The following is a 20,476-nucleotide window of genomic DNA, read 5'->3' as shown; positions in this document are numbered from 1 at the left end:
AGTCATAGCCCTAATTCTAATAATAGCTCATTGTAGAGCTCCCCTGATAACATCTGGAAACTTCAAGAATCTTTTACATCTAACACTTTAAGTTCACCTGTACGAAGGTGTAGTAACAGACTAGGAGATAACAGAGGACTTGTGAGATAACAGACCAAAGTCCTTCTTGGATGCCTGAAGGGAACTTAAATGTCCAGCCTCAGAGAGGTGAAGAAGGCACCTGAGAACAAAGAATACCTGGAGTCAAGAGTCTTTAAAGCTTGTGCCCTCTTCCTTTCAAACTCTGTCTTTGAAATCAGTGCAACTATTCCTGGATTATCTATTACAAATGTTCCTGAATCTCTACATTTTACTTGGTATTTCCTCTAGAGCTGTCACTGGATATTAGCTGAGATCATGTATGTGTTGGAGAAATGTGCTGGCTGCACTATCAATAGAGTGAATGGGTATATTGGTGACCCGACCATGAGGGCAGTGTCTGACTTCACAGCTATTAAAGGTGTTATCCTTGCCAAGCCAAAACAGGTGCAGAGATACACTGACTAGTTGTACTCCTGCAATATGATGTTTGGAAGAGAACTGATGACCGTGATGTAAAGTGTGAGGAGAAGGGAACACTACTTAAAATACACTTTCAGAAATCAGTATGCTTTGAGCCATTTCAAATTTACTAAGTGTAAAGCATTAATATCCCATGAATACTAACAGTATCCTGTGAATACTCAGATGTTTCTATGATAGACTAAAAAGCCTCAGATTCCACCCAGGACAGTGAGACTGTTGTGTATAAAATCATGACAGGTCTTGTGACTATAAACTTTCATAAGGCCCCAAAATATTAGAATTAAGATGTGTCCCTTAGTAGAAAGTACATTTAAAAATAAAAGGAATTCCACTTCACAGAGTTACCTCTTAAGACTGGGACTTTCCCATGTTTACCCCTTTTTATTATTATTTTTTTTAATTTTTATTTTTTGGGTAGTTACTACTAATAAAATCCTATGAAGACCCACAGGAAGCCTTCACGCTTCATCTAGAAATAAATATAGAAGTCTAAAATTCCTGATTAAACGCCTGATAGTAAAATGGAAGGATACTGGGGGGCAAATTCTGGGGAAGATAAAGAGAAAATGAAGTTTGACGAGGACAGACTTCCTGTTAAACATAGGGGAATTGAACATACTTGTTTCCCTCTAATCTCATAAAAAGGCCACTACAGTAATAGTGAAGGCATAAAGAACAACCCAAAGAAAAAGAGGAGGGTAGAGACAGCAACAAACTGCTGGAAGCTGGACAACAGAAGGATGACACTGAAAGCAGAGTCAAGAAAGCTGAAACCTAAATCAGCTGTGTAGAAAACCCAGAAGCAAGACTAGAAAGGAAAATTACAGGCATCAGATACTTTTGAAGGTAATGTCAGGTGGAACTGAAAATACAAGAATTGATCGCAAGATCCCAGATTTCCTTCCTCATCATTTGCAACGAGGTATTAGCTACCCCATCATTTGCAACGAGGTATTAGCTACCCGTCCTACCTTCCACCACCCTAAAATTAAAGGTTTATTTCCTACTGATGTTGAACTAGAGAGAATCTGAAGTCAGGGGCACCAGGTATGATCTACTAGAAAAGAATTAAGAGAAAGTTTTTATACCGCTTGGTGAGATGCTTCCCAGGCCCCTTTCTCCACAGGCTCTGAGAGGTCCAACAAGCCTATATCCTCAAGGCAGGAGTTTGGAGGGTCCCTCTATGTGAAAACTGTCCCATAGACCTAGATAACAGTTGACAAGCTCTTTCCATGTGCAAATAACTTCTAAATAGCATTTATTTGCTTTTTACTGTCCCCCTCTTCAATATGAAAAGCTGGCCACATATTTGAACCTCTTACACTGAAAACTGGAGATCAAAACAAAACAACAAATCAAAAAATAAAAGCTTGGCAGCTCTTTCTGCCCAAGGGTCCTCCTGTCTCTGTCTGTACTGTAGTAAAATCACTATATAAATAAATAAAGCTCGGAGGCATCAGAGAAAGGGAGCAGGGGAGGAAAAGGAAACAAACCCTGTAACATCCTCACAGTTCAGAGGATACTGCATCCATAAAAGAACAGGACACTATGAAAAAAAAAAAAAAACAAGGGCAAACAATTCTTAAAAATTGAAATATAAAGATGAATGCTTCAATTCTAAACCATTTCCAAACCATTTATTGAATTTAGTTCCCAGAAACTAGAAGAAAAAAGATGGAAAAGCAAAACCAAGAAAATCAAAGGATCAGTCTGGTCACTCCAATGTCAAAATGCCAGGAATACCAGAAAAAGAACAGAGAAAAATAGAGAAGAAATTAATAGAAGTCTGTAAGAAAATTTCTCAGAGCTTAAGGACACATTTCCAGATTAAAAGACTCACCTTGAATAGAGAAAATTCTAAAAACTTTTGAGAGCTGGGGGCATCAAACATCGTTATACATCTTAACAACTACCTGAGAAGCTAGAAAGCAATGGAGCTATACTTTTCAAATTCCGTGAAGACAACTGTTTCCAGACTTGTTAGCCATCAAATGTTATGGCAGAATAACATTTTGAGACATGGAAGCTTCAAAAAATTTACTACTTTAGCACCCTTTTTACTAATTTTGCACCCTTGCAGTAATTTCCTGGATGATGTGCTCTAGCTTAAATGATAAAGTACAGCAGCAGAGGAAAAATGGGATCCAGGAGAAAGATCCAGCAGAGGAGAGAGGTCAAGATAATCCCTAGGGAGATTCCAGGGTGAGTGCTATAATGCAGATTACCTAGAAGATAACCAATCTTTACTGTACCAAAAGGATGGAGGGCCCTAGAGAGGTCCTTTTATCTTTTAAAGGTTAAAATGAAGGTTACTTGACACTTTTTGAACAGAATGAGATTTTTACTTTTGGAGGAGTTTGGAGATGACTCAGTGATAGATCCATGCAAAACCAAATGGAAAAAAAAAGGGGGGGGGAGGTAATTATAAACTCTAAGGAAAAAGCTGTAGAAGAAAAGAAATTTAACTAATATGTTACATGGCTCATCTTTGAAAAATCATTTATATAGTCACAATTTATGGTTAGTTTAATATTTATTTTCATTATTACTATATTGGGATAAGGAAAGAGAAAAGGTGTGTATGTGTGTGTTAGGGATATGCATTGGATATAAGAAAGTTAAATGTTCATCAGTAGAGGAAAAAAGAAATAGATAATACCTACAACTAAAAATTCATGAAATAGTTAATCATGTTAATTTTTAAATTTCAAAGAACCAGTTTAAAAAGCTGGAAGGAGCTGTCTCTGGGAAGGGCCATGAGGTGGGGAAGAAGAGAGGACTGCTAGTTTTTGCCTTGAACTATTTGACTTTTAATAACTTTAACTTTTTTTGTTTAATGTTTTTATTTATTTTTGAAGGAGAGATAGAGCATGAGTGGGGGAAGAGACAGCATGAGCGGCTTCAGGCTCTGAGCTGTCAGCACAGAGCCCGACGCACGGCTTGAACTCACGAACTGTGAGATCATGATCTGAGCTGAAGTCAGACGCTCAACCAACTGAGCCACCCAGGTGCCCTGATAACTTTGTCTTTTAATGGTATGAAGAAACTGAGCCTTCTCCTGTGATACGCAGGTCAGAGAGAGAGGGGAGAAGAGGTCTTCATACCCATGTTGTTGGACTCCAAAATCAGGGAGTTCACATTAGCAGTGAAGGTTCACATTAGCAGTGAAGACCACAAATTGCACAAAAAGGCTTTTGGTGCAATGGTCAAGCCAGTGGCTCTGTTCAAGATGCTGCAGAACTCTGGGAAGACAGAGAAGCACGCTACAAGCTACCTTCTCCATTCAACCTTGCAAAGGAGAAAAATGCCCTGGCATCTCCAATATCACCTTCGTACCAGTAGTATGCAAAGCTACATCTCCAAATCTAGTTTACCTATTAAATACTATTACTAATGTTCAAACTTTCACTAGTGTTAGTTAACACTAATATAAACTTAGCTACAAAGATGAAGGTTTTCATAATAGTATTCACACCAAACTTCAATGTTCAAGAAAACATATTTGGCATTTAACATCTAGGGTAGAATTAATTTTACGTCAACCACCTATTACTCTACTCCTTCTACTTTTAAATGTTAAGTGCTAATCTTAACAGCTATTCAGGTTTGAGAGGGGTGGAAATGTCATTATTTGGTTGGCATCGTTGTTGTTTTGTTTAATTTTAGAGAGAGAGAGAGCAGGGGAGAGAGAGACTCTTAAGCAGGGAGTGTGGAGCCTGACACAGGGCTGGATCCCATGACTTTGGATTCATGACCTGAACTTTGGATTCATGACCTGAATCAGATGCTCAACTGACTGAGCCACCCAGGCGCCCCAGCATCATTCTTTTTGAGTAAATTCTTGCTGTAAATTTAAATGAAGAGATAATTTAAGCTTTTTCATACATAATGACAAAGATTTTTATCACATACACATATAAAACCATTCTACAAATCTCTGGCAATTTAACTTTGGATCTTGGATGATTATGGTTCATAAAGGGCAATGATGCCTCTTAAATTTGAAGATTATAGTTTGCCTAAACTAGAGATACCTGAATTGAAATTGGTAGGTGTTTTTCCAGATGAGAAAAAAAAAATGAGTTTGGGAAAATTGCCAAACCAAAACATACCTACAGTTTGAGGTTGAACAAGGAATTTTCAAACTAAAAGATACATTTCCTTAAAGTCTAAAAAGTATTTACAAGTGTAGGAGACAACAGAGTAGCATTATAGTGGCTGTAGAAATTACTCAAATGGGTCCTTAATTCTTAATTGCCCTAAGAATGGACAAAAGTGCACATCCTGGTTATCCCTCCAGGCTTCAGCCTTGCTCACCTGGCTGCAGTACTGGAACTTCTTCCAAGTCTCACAACATACCCTCCTCCTGAGTAAATGGCAAATTCCCCTTGGATAGGATAGCCACCCAGTATCTCTTGATCCTGATAACGCCAAATGCTGTCTGACTTTGTGATGTTCGTATCAGGGGAGCCCCCGTTGACTCCACAGTTCTCTGTATCCTCCTGATCTTGTGAGATGGCTTCACTTGTTCTTGGGGAGATACTCCAGTTGGGAGAAGTATGGCACCAGGAACGTGAATGTGATGAAGCAGAACATTGCCCAAAAGAAAGGAGTTCCCATCAGTAATAAATCCTAATGAAAGAGTACAAGAAACTGTTTTTAAAAATACTTCAAATTAGTAACAGAAAATGCCCTTTTTGGTATTTTAAAAAACAGAATTTGGAATTTCTGCTCATGAAGCCGGACAAGAAAATGACTGAAAGCCGTCAGTAAGATGGTGAAACAGGAGGCCCTCTGCTTGCGTCTGCTCTTAGCAACAATAATTTGGCAACCATTCTCAGGAAAAAAAGTATGTTTGTGGGAGCCTTGGGATCCAAAGGTAGGGAGTTGTGAAACCCCAGTGAGTCCAAGACTGACAAAAGGCCATTCTGAGAAGGCAGGTCCGTGCCCAGGTGGCTGGCTCACAAACTGTGGTCCTTACGACAGACTCAGAAATAGCTTTGTCCCCCTATGCACTTGGCTACAGCACCTTTCGGTCTTGGTCCTGCCACCAGCACCATGCACCAGGAGACTCCTGCCTGTGTCTTGGATAATAGGCCTGCAGACCTCAGTCCTGACTGTGGACCATGAAACAGCTTGTGACCCAGTGCCAGTCCCTCTCAGCCACAGTTCAAAGGTTCCTGGAGACAGACTCACCAAACTCACTGGAATGGCCCTCAACTAGACTCCAGCCCCTCCTGGCTGTAGAACATGAGCAGTCCTGCCAGTCCAGAGACCTGCTGGGGGACACACCCGTTAATGCTCCTGGAGACAAGCCTAGCAACCATGTCTGAGTTTAGATCCTGAAACTTCCTTCTAACTTGGCTCCAGGCCATCCCAGCCATTGTCAGGAAGCCATCCCGCCCACAGTGGGATCGGGTGGGGGACACACTCATCCATCCCTCCAGAACCAGGTCTGTAGACACTGGTCCTGGCTGTGGATCCTGAAGAGCCCTGGGAGGTGGTTCCAGTCCTTCTCAGCCACAGTCCAGGGCCCATCTCACCTGCCCAGGGACCCAGCAGGAGCCCTTCCAGGAATCTGGTGGGAGCCACACTCATTCTTGCACCTGGTAATAGGCTTGCTATATGCCAACTCTGAAGCAGACCCTTGTCCCAGTGCTAGTCCTAGTGAACAAGGTTCTGGAGTAAGTCCTGTTCACCCAGAGACCAGATAGAATCCACACCCACCTAAGCCTCTGGTAACAGGCCCACAAATTGTGGACCCCATTGCAGATTAACAATAGCCACAAGACTTGGCTCCATCCCAACTCAACTGAGATTCTGGAGGTAATCTCATTAGCCTTGGGAAACGACAGAAGAAGGTCTTTACTTGCCAAAAACAGTCTGAAAAGACTGGAAAATATGTTTGCTCTTTCAAGTGCACAAATACCAACGCAAAGCTATATGGGTCACAAAGAATGACTCCAAAGAAATGAAGACCTATGAACTGCCTCACAAGAATTCAAAATAATCATCTTAAAGAAACTCAGTGGAATACATGACAAAACAAATAAATGAAATTAGGAAAACAATGCATGAACAAAATGGTAATTTTAAGTTTATTTTGAGAGAGAAAGAGCATGTGTGCATGTGAGCAGGGGATGCACAGCAAGAGGGGGAGAAAGAATCCCAAGCAAGCTCTGCACTGTCAGCGCAGAGCTTGACGCAGGGCTCGAACTCATGAACCATGAAATCATGACCTGAGCTGAAATCAAGAGTTGGATGCTCAACCAATTGAGCCACCAAGGTACCCCCCAAATGGTAATTTTAATGAAGTAGAAACCACAAAAGAGAACTAAACAAATTCTGGAGCTGAATAATACAGTAATAGAAATGAAAAATTCAATACAAAGCTTCAACATCAGACTTGATCATACAGAAGAAAGAATCAGTAAATTTGAAGATAAGCCATTTGAAATTAGCCAGTTCAAGGAACAAAAAGAAAAATGATGACAAAGAATGAAGAAAGCCTATGAGAATTCTGGACATTGTGAAAAGAACAAATATACATATTATGGGAACCCCAGAAAGAGGAGAGAGAGAAAGAGGCAGAAAACTTATTTCAAGAAATAATAAATGAAAACTTAAAGATATTGGGGCGCCTGGGTGGCGCAGTCGGTTAAGCGTCCGACTTCAGCCAGGTCACGATCTCGCGGTCCGGGAGTTCGAGCCCCGCGTCAGGCTCTGGGCTGATGGCTCAGAGCCTGGAGCCTGTTTCCAATTCTGTGTCGCCCTCTCTCTCTGCCCCTCCCCCGTTCATGCTCTGTCTCTCTGTCCCAAAAATAAATAAACGTTGAAAAAAATAAATAAACAAATGTTAAAAAAAAAAAAAAAGAAAACTTAAAGATATAAACATGTGGGTACATGAAGCTCAAAGGACCCCCCAAGTCAGATCAACCCAAAGAAGCTTATCCTGAGACATGTAATAATCAAACTGTTAAAACTCAAAGCTTGAGAATTCTGAAAACAGCAAGAGAAAAAATAACTTTACACGCACAAAGAAACCCCCACAGTCTATCAGATTTCTTAGCAGAAACCTTGCAGGCTAGAGGGAGCAGAATGACCTATTCAAAGTGCTGAAAGAAAACAAAAAACTGACAACCAAAGCCACTAAACCCAACAAAACTGTCCTTTGGAAGTGAAGGAGTGATAAAACCATTCCGAGACTCACACAAGATTAGGGTAGCTCATCACCACCAGATCAGTCTTACAAGAAATGCTAGAGGGAATTCTTCAAGTTGAAAGGAAATGATGCTATGTAACAAAAGGAAAGTATACAACTCGCTGGTAAAGGTAAATACATAGTCTAATTCAGAATATGGTAATAATATAATGGTTTATAAATCACTTTTATCCCTAGTATAAAAGTTAGAAGACAACAGTATTAAAAATAACTACCACTGCAATAATTGGTTACTGGATGACAATATAAAAAGAAGTGTGACATCAATTGCATAAAGTGCAGGGGAAGGAGAAGAAAAAGTATAGAGGGTTTTTCTTTCTTTTTTTCCCCAATATACAGGCAGCACAATCTTGTTTATTTTTATTTATTTTTTAAGTAATCTCTATGCCCAGCAGGGGCTTGAACTCACAACCCTAAGATTAAGAGTAGCATGCACTACTGACTGAGCCTGCCAGGTGCCCCAAAGTACAGAGTATTTGTATGTGATTGAACATAAGTTGTTATCAGGTTATAGGATTTTTCATGTAAACCTAATGGTAACCATAAAGCAAAATCTATATAGATAGATACAAAAAAAGATATAGGGAAGGGAATTAAAGCATACCACTACAAAAAATAAATAACAAAGGAAGATAGCAAGAGAGGGAAAAAGGAACAAAGGAGCTGAGAAATAATCAGAAAACAATAAAATGGCAACAGTAAGTTCTTATCAATAATTACTTTAAATGTTGAGAATAAATTCTTCAGTCAAAAGACAGAATGATTGAGTCTGGTAAAAATACAAGATCCAATAATATACTGCCTATAAGAGACTCACTTTAGTTTTAGGTACACACCACAGGTTGAAAATGAAGGTGTGGAAAAAAGATATTTCATTCAAATGGTAACCAAAAGAGACCAGAAGTAGCTCTAACTTATAACAGATAAAACAGAATTTCATTTAAACTTGGGCACAACAGACAAGGAAGGTCCCTTGTGATAAAATGATAAAGGGCTCACTTCATAAAGTGAACAAAACAATTATAAATATATATGCACCCAACATTGGAACACCTAAATATTTAAAGCAAATGTTAACTGAAGGAAGAAATAGACAGCAATACAATAATAGTAGGGGACTTCAACAACCCACTTTTAACAATGGGTAGATCATCTAGACAAAATCATTAAGGCAACAGCAGACTAGTTACCACTGTGGACCAAACGGACCAAACAGATCTATTCAAAACACTCCATTCAACCAGAATACTTGTTCTTCTCAAGTGCACATGGAACATTCTCCAGTACACATCCTAAGTGGGGACACAAAGCAAGTCTTAACAAATTTAAAGATTGAAAGCATGTATATCAAGTATCTTCTCTGACCATAATGGTATGAAACTAGAAATCAATAACATGAGGCAAACTGGAAAATTCACATATACACAAAATTAAACAGTACAGTTCAGAACAACAAATGGGTTAAATGAGAAATCAAAGGGAAATTATAAAGTACCTTGAGACAAATAAAAATGGAAGTATAAATGTTGTAGAGAGGTCCTAAAGGTGCGATGACGAGAGAATTGGAAAGCAGGGGCTGAGACTGTCCAGGAGCTGAAGCAGCGGTCCCCTGGCTCAAGCCTCTTTTATTTTTGCAAATTGTCTGATAACAGCAAGCACATACAGCGTAGTATTTGGCATCCTGACTGGTCCTGCACCTGCAGCGTATTCCATACCAGGTCATGAGTACATCTGGTGCCAGACAAAACATTCTTATCCCAGGCCTGGTGCCCATATGATATCCTTCTGGAGAGAACGTGCAGTCCCAATGGCTTTCCACCTGGGAATGGAACTGCTTTTAGTTCCTTGCCGCTCTGTCCCTTTCCTTCAGGACATTCTTACGGTGCCTCCAGCTTCTTGTTCTCCAACAAAATGTCATGCCACACTTACGGGATGCAGCAAAAGCTGTCCTAAAGTGGAAAGTTTATAGTAATAAACACCTACTTTATGAAAAAGGAAAGATCTCAAACAAACAAGCTAACTTAAGTCTTCAAGGAACTAGTAAAAGAAGAACAAACTAAGTCCAAGGTTAGCAGAAGGAAGGAAACAATAAAGAGCTGAAATAAATGAAATAAATACTAGAAAAATAGAAAAAAAAAACAATGTTTTTTTGAAAGATAAACAAAACTGACAAGCCTTTAGACTGACCAAGAAAAAAGAGGATTCAAATAAATAAATTAATGAAAGAGGAGACATTAACATTGGTATCACAGAAAAATAAAGGATTACAAGAGACACTATGAACAACTGTATGCCAACAAACTGGACAACTTGGAAGAAATGGATAAATCCCTAGAAACACACAACTTATCGAGACTAAATAATGATGAAACAAAAAATCTGAACAGACTAATAACGAGTAAGGAGATTGAAGCATAAAACAAAAAACTGCCCAACAAAGACAAACCTAGGACCAGAGAGCATCATGGATGAACTCTACCAAACATTTAAAGAATTAACATCAATCCTTTTCAAATTCTTCCAAAAAATTAAAGAGGAGGGAGCAGTTCAAAATTCACTTTATGAGGCCAACAATGCCCTCATACCAAAGCCTACAGGAAAAGAAAATCACAGGCCAATATCGTTCATGAACACAAATGCAAAAAAATCCTCAACAAAATGCTAGCACATGAAGTTCAAAAATACATTAAAAAAAATAAAACATACATTGCGGGGCACCTGAGGAGCTTGGTCAGTTAAGTGTCTGATTCTTAATCTCCACTCAGGTCTTGATTTCAGGGTTTTGAGTTCAAACCCACTTTAGGTGCCACGCTGGATTTGAAGCCTACTTACAAAAAAATCATACATTGCAACCAAATTGGATTTATCCCTGGGATGCAAGGATGATTCAACATAAACAATTCAATAAACATGGTATACCACATTAGCAGAATAAAGGATTAAAATCATGTGATGATCTCAATAGATGCAGAAAGAGCGTTTGACAAAATTCAACATCCTTTTGCGATAAAAACTGTCAACAAATTAGGCATAGAAGCAATGTACCTCAACATAATAAAGACCATGTATGTCAAACCCAAAGCTAACATCATAACTGTAAAAAGCTTAAAAGCTTTTCCTCTAAGATCAAGAATAAGACATGGGTGCCTACTCTTGCACTTCTATTCAACATACTATAGGAAGTCCTAGCCAAAGAAATTAGGTAAGAAAAAGAAATGAAAAGAATCCAGATAGGAAAGGACAAACTTAATTGTCTGTTTAAAGATAATATGATCTTATACAAAGAAAATCCTATAGATCCCACCAAAACAAAAACAAATACAAACCTGTAAAACCTATAAATGAGTTTAGTAAAGTTATAGGATATAAAATCAATACACACAAATCAGTTGCATTTGGTTACACAATGCTACCCGAAAAAGAAATCAAGAAAACAATCTCACTTACAAGAACATCAGAAATAATAAGATACTTTGGAATAGATTCAACTGAGAAACTGAAAGATACAAAGTATAAGACACTGATGAAAGAAATGAAAAAGACACAAATAAAATGGAAAGATATCCCATGTTTATGGATTGGAAGATTATTGTTAAAATGTCCGCACTACCCAAAGTGATCTACAAATTCAATGTAATCCCTATCAAAATTTCAAAGCACTTTTCACAGAAATAGAAAAAATAATCCTAAAATTTATATGGAATCACCAAATATGCCAAATAGCCAAAGGAATCTTGAGAAAGAAAGCAAAGCTGGAGGCATCACATTTCCTAATGTCAAACTATAGTATAAAAGCTATAGCATGGCATAAAAACAGACACATAGACCAATGGAATAGAATAGAAACCCCAGAACTACACCCACAAACGTATGGCCAACTAATCTTTGACAAAGCAGGAAAGAACATCCAATGGAAAAAAGACAGTCTCTTTAACAAATGGTGCTGGGAGAACTGGACAGCAACATGCAGAAGGTTGAAACTAGACCACTTTCTCACACCATTCACAAAAATAAACTCAAAATGGATAAAGGACCTGAATGTGAGACAGGAAACCATCAAAACCTTAGAGGAGAAAGCAGGAAAAGACCTCTCTGACCTCAGCTGTAGCAATCTCTTACTCGACACATCCCCAAGGGAATTAAAAGCAAAAATGAATTACTGGGACCTTATGAAGATAAAAAGCTTCTGCACAGCAAAGCAAACAACCAACAAAACTAAAAAGCAACCAACGGAATGGGAAAAGATATTTGCAAATGACATATCGGACAAAGGGCTAGTATCCAAAATCTGTGAAGAGCTCACCAAACTCCACACCCGAAAAACAAATAACCCAGTGAAGAAATGGGCAGAAAACATGAATAGACACTTCTCTAAAGAAAACATCTGGATGGCCAACAGGCACATGAAAAGATGTTCAACGTCGCTCCGTATCAGGGAAATACAAATCAAAACCACACTCAGATATCACCTCACGCCAGTCAGAGTGGCCAAAATGAACAAATCAGGAGACCATAGATGCTGGAGAGGATGTGGAGAAACGGGAACCCTCTTGCACTGTTGGTGGGAATGCAAAGTGGTGCAGCCACTCTGGAAAACAGTGTGGAGGTTCCTCATAAAATTAAAAATAGACCTACCCTATGACCCAGCAATAGCACTGCTAGGAATTTACCCAAGGGACACAGGAGTACTGATGCAGAGGGGCACTTGTACCCCAATGTTTATAGCAGCACTCTCAACAATAGCCAAATTACAGAAAGAGCCTAAATGTCCATCAACTGATGAATGGATAAAGAAATTGTGGTTTATATACACAATGGAGTACTACAGGGCAATGAGAAAGAACGAAATATGGCCCTTTGTAGCAACGTGGATGGAACTGGAGAGTGTGATGCTAAGTGAAATAAGCCATACAGAGAAAGACAGATACCATATGTTTTCACTCTTATGTGGATCCTGAGAAACTTAACAGGTACCCATGGGGGAGGGGAAGGAAAAAAAAAAAAAGAGGTTAGAGTGGGAGAGAGCCAAAGCATAAGAGAGTCTTAAAAACTGAGAACAAACTGAGGGTTGATGGGGGGTGGGAGGGAGGGGAGGGTGGGTGATGGGTATTGAGGAGGGCACCTTTTGGGATGAGCACTGGGTGTTGTATGGAAACCATTTTGACAATAAATTTCATATATTGAAAAAAAATAAATGAGCACTTTGGAAAATAATTCTCCCAGGGAAAAAAAAATAAAAAAATAAAAGCTATAGCAATCAAAATCGTGTGGTACTGACATAAAACAGACACAGAATGATAGAACTGAACAGAGAGCCCAGAATCACCTCATGCACATACAGCCAATGAATCTATGAGAAGCGTGCCAAGTATAGACAATAGGGAAAAGATGGTCTCTTCAACAAATGGTTCTGGAAAAACTGGGTATCTATATGCCAAAGAATGAAACTGGACCCTTTTCTTATGCCACATACAACAATCCATTCCAAAAGTATTACCAACTTAACTCTGAGACCTGAAACTGTAAACTCCTAGAAGAAAACAGGGGCAAAGTTCCTTGATGCAGGTCTTGGCAATTCTTTGACTAGGACATCAAAAGCAAAAACAAAACAAAACCAAGAGGGACTACAACAAACTAAAAAGTTCCTGCACAGTGAAGGAAACCACCAAACCACGATGAAATGGGAGGAAATATTTGCAAATTATGTATCTGGTAAGGGGTCAATAACCATAATACACAAGGAACTCATACAACTAAATACCAAACAAACAAACTTAAATGACTGATTAAAAAATGGTCAGGGGCACCTGGGTGGCTCAGTCAGTTAAGCATCCAGTTAAGCATTTGACTTTGGCTCAGGTCATGATCTTGTGGTTTGTGAGTTCAAGCCCCACATGGGTCTCTCTGCTGTCAGCGTGGAGCCTACTTCAGATCCTCTGTCCTGCTGCCCCCTGCTCCTCCCCTGCTTGTGCTCTCTCTCTCACACAAAAATAAACATCAAAAAAAAAATTTTAAATGGGCAAAGGACTTGAATATACATTTTTATCAAGAAAAAAAGTGGCTAACAGTATATGTAAAAATCACTAACCAAAACCACAATGAAGTATCACCTCAGACCTATTCAGATGTTGTGTTTTTTTTTGTTTTTGTTTTTGTTTTTTTTTTGTAAGTAGGCTCCACTCCCAGCGCAGAGCCCAATGCAGGGCTTGAACTTACAACCCTGAGTTCAAGACCTGAGCTGAGATCAAGAGTCAGATGCTTAACCAATTGAGCCACTCAGGGACCTCGTGATGGGCTTTTATCTAGAAGATGAGATACTGAGCGTTGGTGAAGGTGTGAAGAAGGGAACTCTGTGCACGGCTGCTGGGAATGGAAATTGGTGCCATCATTATGAAAACAGCATGGGGTTCCTTAAAAAATTAAAAACAGAACTACCATGTGATCCAGCAACCTCACTCCTGTGTATATATTGAAAGGAAATGAAGTTAATATCTTGGAGAGATATTTGCACTCCCATGTTCATTGCAGCATTATTCATAATAGCCAAGATATGGAAGCAATCTAGGTGTATGTCAGTGGGTTACTGTATAAAGAAAATGTGACACACGCAAAGAAAATCTTATTATTTGCTACCACATGATGAATATGGAGGACATTATGCAAGGCAGAATAAGCCACAAAGAAAAAGATAAATACTGTATGATTTCACTTACATGTGCAATCTAAAAAAGTCAAATGCATAGACCAGAGAGTAAAATGATGGTTAGCAGGTGCTGGGGAGAGGGAAGGGAAAATGGGGAGATATTGGCCAAAGTGTACAAACTGTCAGTTTTATTTAAAATGAATAATTTTGGGGGTGCCTGGGTGGCTCAGTCAGTTAAGCGTCCGACTTCGGATCAGGTCATGATCTCGCAGTTCATGAGTTCAAGCCCCGCATCGGGCTCTGTGCTGACAGCTCAGAGCCTGGAGCCTGTTTCAGATTCTGTGTCTCCCTCTCTCTCTCACCCTCCTCTGTTCATGCTTTGTCTCTCTCTGTCTCAAAAATAAATAAACGTTAAAAAAATTTTTTTTTAAATGAATAATTTTGGAGATCTCATGTACTGCATAATCATTATAGTTAATAGTACTATATTGTATACTTGAAAGTTGCTAAGAGAATACATCTTTATGTGTTCTTAGCATACCAAAACCAAAATTGGGGCACCTGGCGGGCCCAGTCGGAGCATGTGACTCTTCATCTTGGGGTTGTGGGTTTGAGCCCCACGTTGAATACAGAGATTACTTAAAAAAAAAATCTCAGAGGCACCTGAGTGGCTTAGTTGGTTAAGCATCCAACTCTTGGTTTTGGGTCAGTTCATGATCTCACAGGTTCCTGACTTCAAGCCCCTGTTAGGCTCCCCACTGACAGTGCAGAGCCTGCTTGGAATTCTCTCCCTCCCTCTATCTCTGTCCCTTCACTCACTGTCTCTCTCTCTCAAAATAAATAAACTTAAAAAAAATAAAATCTAAAAAAAAAAAATGTAAAACACGTAACTTTGCGATATGATGAATATGTTAATTAGCTTGACTGTGGTAAATATTTTACAATGTATTCATATATCAAAACATCACATTGTACCTTGGACACATACAAATTTACTTGTCAATTATACCTCAGTAAAGCTGGGGACAAAGAATCAACTGAAAAACTACTACTTACAAAAAGATAATGGAGAGCCACCGGATAATGTATGGAATTGTGGAATCACTGTATCATATACGTGAAACTAATATAACCTTATATGTTAACTAACTGGAATATTTTAAAATAAAGAAAAAAGAGAACTCAGCAAGGTGGTTGGGTGCTAATATACAGAAATCAACAGCCTTCATACATCCAAACAATATTTACTTAAATGGTAAAGACAGATAAAATATCTCACTCATAATAGCTACACAAAGATAAAATAAACCTAACAAGAGATTTGGACTATTAATGAGGGATCCATGGAAGATGAGGGCGGAAAGGCATACCATACTCCCAGGGAGATAGGAGTGTGAAGAGAACATCATACAGATATCAGTTCCCTGAATTAATCTTTGTAAGTTCATAGTTTCTATCTATATAAATATGTATTTAAAAAAAATTTTTAACGTTTATTTATTTTTGAGACAGAGAGAGACAGAGCATGAACGGGGGAGGGTCAGAGAGAGGGAGACACAGAATCTGGAACAGGCTCCAGGCTCTGAGCTGTCAGCACAGAGCCCGACGCGGGGCTCGAACTCACGGACCGCGAGATCATGACCTGAGCTGAAGTCGGCTGCTTAACCGACTGAGGCACCCAGGCGCCCCTCTATATAAAAATCTAAATTTAGATCTACAGCCGTATAAGCTCACTATTTATTGATTTATTTGGAGAGAGAGAGAGACAGAGAGAGACAGAGAGAGCAAGCAGGGGAGGGGCAGAGAGAGGGGGACCGGGGATCTAAAATGGGCTCTGTGCTGAACAAAGAGCCTGATTCGGCACTCAAACCCATGAACTCTAAGATCACGACCTGAGCCGAAGTCGGACGCTTAACTGACTGAGCCACCCAGGCGCCCCTATAAGCTCTTAATACATAAAAAGATCCCCCCCGGGGCACCTGGGTGACTCAGTCGGTTAAGCGTGCAACTCTTGATTTCAGCTCAGGTTGTGATTTCACGGTTCATGGGTTTGAACCGCATCTCAGGCTCCACACTGATAGCACAGAGCCTGCTTGGGATTCTGTCTCTTTCTTTCAGTCATTCTCTCTCAAAATAAACACCAACAAAAAATTCCCATATACCCAAACAGTCTAACAAAATCAAGCAGCCCAATGAAAACTGGGCAGAGATTAGGAAAGGACATTCGTTCGTTCATACATTCCTTCAATTGATATGTATGGAGTGCACATGTATGGCAGGTCCTGCTCTAGGTGCCAGGAGCATACTGGATGAAAGAGAGTCCCTGTCCACAGAGAACACACATTTGAGGAGGGAGACAGAGAGACAAGAACCAAACAGTATTCAGGTAATGATAGTGCTAAGAAGAAAAATTAAGTAGGAGGAGGGATAGAGGGGGCTGGGGAGGGAACACTACTATTCGTCTACAAGGGATGACTAGAGAAAGTTTCTCTGAGGATGTGGCTTGTGAGAGAGACCATAATAACGTTCGGAGCACCCAATGCAAATATCTGTCAGGGCAGCGGCACGTTCCAAGGCCCTGAGTTGAGAACAGGGTTGGTGTGTGGGAGGGCACAGAAGTGTGCATGGCTGAAGGACAGTGGAGGAGGGGTGGGCATAGGAGTGGAGATGTAGCTGTGGGCCAGGCTGGGCAGGCCTCTGTAAGCTCTGGAAAGGGTTTGGGATTTTAAGTATGATAGCAATCTACTGGGAGGTTTTGAACAGGGGAATAATACTGATTTATGTTTGAAAACAATATGGGAGGATGGAATGAAGCAGGGCAAGGGCAGAGGCAAATTCTGCCCAGATGAGAGGTGGAAGATGGTACCTCACTCTGGTTTGACTTCCATTTTCTCATGAGTGCACTTGCAAAGCCTTTCTTCTATTTCAGAGCTATGGGTATTGTTTGAAAACACCAATTTTCAGTGGACTGTTGGGGATGTGGCCAGACTCATACATTGCTCATGGGAGTGTTAATTGGTACAATAAGGAGAAGACTGGGGCAATACTTTCTTTTTTTTTTTTTTTTTTTTTTTTTTTTATTTTAGAGAGTTTGAGAGCAGGGGAGAGGGGCAGAAGGAGGGGGGAAAAGAGAGAGAAAGAGAGAGAGAGAAGGAAAGAGAGAGAGACAGTCTTAAGCAGGCTCCATGCTCTGTGCAGAGTCCATCGTGGGGCTCAATCCTATGACTCTGGGATCATGACCTGAGCTGAAATCAAGAGTCAGACACTTGGGGCGCCTGGATGGCTCAGTCAGTTAAGCGTCCAACTGATAGTGCAGAGCCTGCTTGGGATCCAATCTCTCTCCCTCGCTCTCTCTCTGCCCCTCCTCTGCTCACACTCTCTCTCAAAATAAACAAACTAACTAAAAAAAAAAAAAGTATCTCATAGGTTCAGGAGGCTAGAGGAAAGATTGAGCATACAAATACAGACATAGAGACATTAAAAAAAAAAAAGTCACTGGGGGCGACTGGGTGGCTCAGTCGGTTGAGCGACCGACTTCGGCTCAGGTCATGATCTCACGGTTTGTGAGTTCGAGCCCCGCGTCGGGGTCTGTGCTGACAGCTCGGAGCCTGGAGCCTGCTTTGGATTCTGTGTGTGTGTGTGTGTCTCTCTCTATCTGCCCCTCCCCCACTCATGCTCTGTGTCTGTCTCAGAAATAAACATTAAAAAAAAAGTCACTCAATTGAGCCACCCAGGTACCCTTTGGCAATATCTTTCTAAATTAAGAATTCATGCACAGGGGCGCCTGGGTGGTGCAGTCGGTTAAGTGTCTGACTTCAGCCAGGTCACGATCTCGCGGCCCGTGAGTTCGAGCCCCGCGTCAGGCTCTGGGCTGATGGCTCAGAGCCTGGAGCCTGTTTCCGATTCTGTGTCTCCCTCTCTCTCTGCCCCTCCCCCGTTCATGCTCTGTCTCTCTCTGTCCCAAAAATAAATAAACGTTGAAAAAAAAAAAAAAAAAGAATGCATGCACATTTTACCACATCTTTTCCAGATATTCATGTTGTAGATATACTTGTACATGTGTGAAATTATGTACACAAAAGGATATTAATAATAGTATTATTAACAATGAAAGACTGAAAAAAATCTCAATGTCTATCAATAGGGAGCTGGTTTTATAAATTATGAGACATGTGACCAAAGGAATGCTACACAGTAAATGAATAAAACATAGGGGCGGCTTTACATATACTGATGAAACAATCTCTGGTGAACTGTTAAGAGAAAAACACAAAATTCGTGTCAATGTTTATAAGTGGGCTACCACTTACCAAACATATTTGCAAATGCACAGATTACCTCCGAAAGAATATATAATAAATTGGGAATGTCATTGTGTCTCCGAGGATTAGGGGACAGAGGAGAGCTGCACAATATACCCTGTGGCATATTTGAGTTTTCTCCATGTATGTGTTTTAATTATTTAAAAAACCTGTTTTAACATGAAAGATTATTGAGAGAAATCTGACAGGGAGAGGCTGAAGACAGAAGAGAAAGGTGAGGGCTAACAATCTTCAAAGATGGTCTCACTTTATATTTCTTTTTTTTTTTAAGGTTTATTTATTTTTGAGAGTGACAGAGAGACACAGAGACAGAGCATGAGAGGGGGAAGGACACAGAGAAAGAGGGAGACAGAGGATCAGAACAGACTCTGCACCCACAGCACAGAGCCCGATGTGGGGCTCAAACTCGCAAACTGTGAGATCATGACCTGAGCCAAAGTCGGATGCTCAGCTGACTGAGATACCCAGGGGCCCCTCTCACTCTGTGTTTCTTAAATGAAAAGTACATGAAATTATGATAGAATTTTGATCAGTTGTTTTCAGCCCAGGAAGAAAAGTCAAGAGAGAAAAGGCAAGCTCATACTGCTACAAGATTTTTAATTAAATCCTACCAAAAAAAGAGATCCTTCCCTATATGTGATTCAACACTGCACCATGCTATTTAGGAAGATTAAGTATTTACAAGAAACAGATTATCTGCCATGAATAGCTTGGGCTTCAATATTCCTGAAAACAATTGGACTAGCAGGACTGGCCTACATCAATCCTGAAAGTAAACATTTGTGGGGTGCCTGGCTGGCTCAGTTGGAGGACCATGCGACTTTTGATCTTGGGGTTGTGAGTTCAAGCCCCAAGCTGGGTGTAGAGATTGCTAAAAAAATAAATAGATTGGGGCGCCTGGGTGGCGCAGTCGGTTAAGCGTCCGACTTCAGCCAGGTCACGATCTCGCGGTCTGTGAGTTCGAGCCCCGCGTCGGGCTCTGGGCTGATGGCTCAGAGCCTGGAGCCTGTTTCCGATTCTGTGTCTCCCTCTCTCTCTGCCCCTCCCCCGTTCATGCTCTGTCTCTCTCTGTCCCCCAAAAAATAAATAAACTTAAAAAAAAATAAATAAATAGATAAATAAAATTGAAAGTAAAGATTTGCTAGTAGTTGAATAGATAAACCACGTTAGTGCCAAGTTTTAGTGCTTTTCACCTCAGGTCTACTTAATTCTATTTCTCTGTCTCCATCTACCAATTGCTGGGGCTTTTCCTTAGCATGTCTAGGTAACTCATGTACACTTTGTGGTTCCAGTAGATTAGCCAGAGCCCCAGCTGCCCCAGTTAATAATAATAGCTAACACTTATCCAGTAAATACTCTGGGTCAGACACTCTTCTAAGCATTTACATCTACTGAGTTTTTAATCTTCGCATCAATCTTACAGGGCAGGTCCTAAGAGTATCTCCATCATGTAGGTAAAAAACTGGGGCCCAAGAGATTGAGTAATTTACCCAAGAATACACTGCTAACAAGTGAACCTGGTCAGTCTTGCTTCTGAGTCTGTGCTTTTGGACCAAGACACTAGACTGCAGAGCCACGGAGTCCAGAAGGAGGACCATGCCTACCATGATGGCACTAGCCTCAGCCACCCAGGGTTCCATTCACTTTTAATTTGGTCAATACTTCATTCCTCACATAGTAACAGACTGCAAGCAAACATGCCCTGAACCGAGAAGTATCACCATC

The 20,476-nt window shown here is 40.3% G+C and overlaps 1 protein-coding gene across 1 annotated transcript in view; it reads right to left on the bottom strand.

The window, feature by feature from the left end:
* Positions 1–20,476, bottom strand: part of PKD1L3 (polycystin 1 like 3, transient receptor potential channel interacting) — a 79,640-nt gene that overhangs the window by 5,034 nt on the left and 54,130 nt on the right. Inside the window, 3 exon segments of the mRNA XM_053722183.1 lie at positions 98–162; positions 165–191; positions 194–220. Coding sequence (XP_053578158.1) covers positions 98–162; positions 165–191; positions 194–220 — 119 coding nt within the window.

The sequence above is a fragment of the Lynx rufus genome, unplaced genomic scaffold (genome assembly GCF_022079265.1).
Source record: "Lynx rufus isolate CCGP_SWC_20201006 ecotype Redwood Valley unplaced genomic scaffold, mLynRuf1.p SCAF_16, whole genome shotgun sequence".
Taxonomy (NCBI): domain Eukaryota; kingdom Metazoa; phylum Chordata; class Mammalia; order Carnivora; family Felidae; genus Lynx; species Lynx rufus.
The sequence above is the reverse complement of the archived record's forward strand: the minus strand, read 5'-3'. Positions and strand labels throughout refer to the sequence as shown.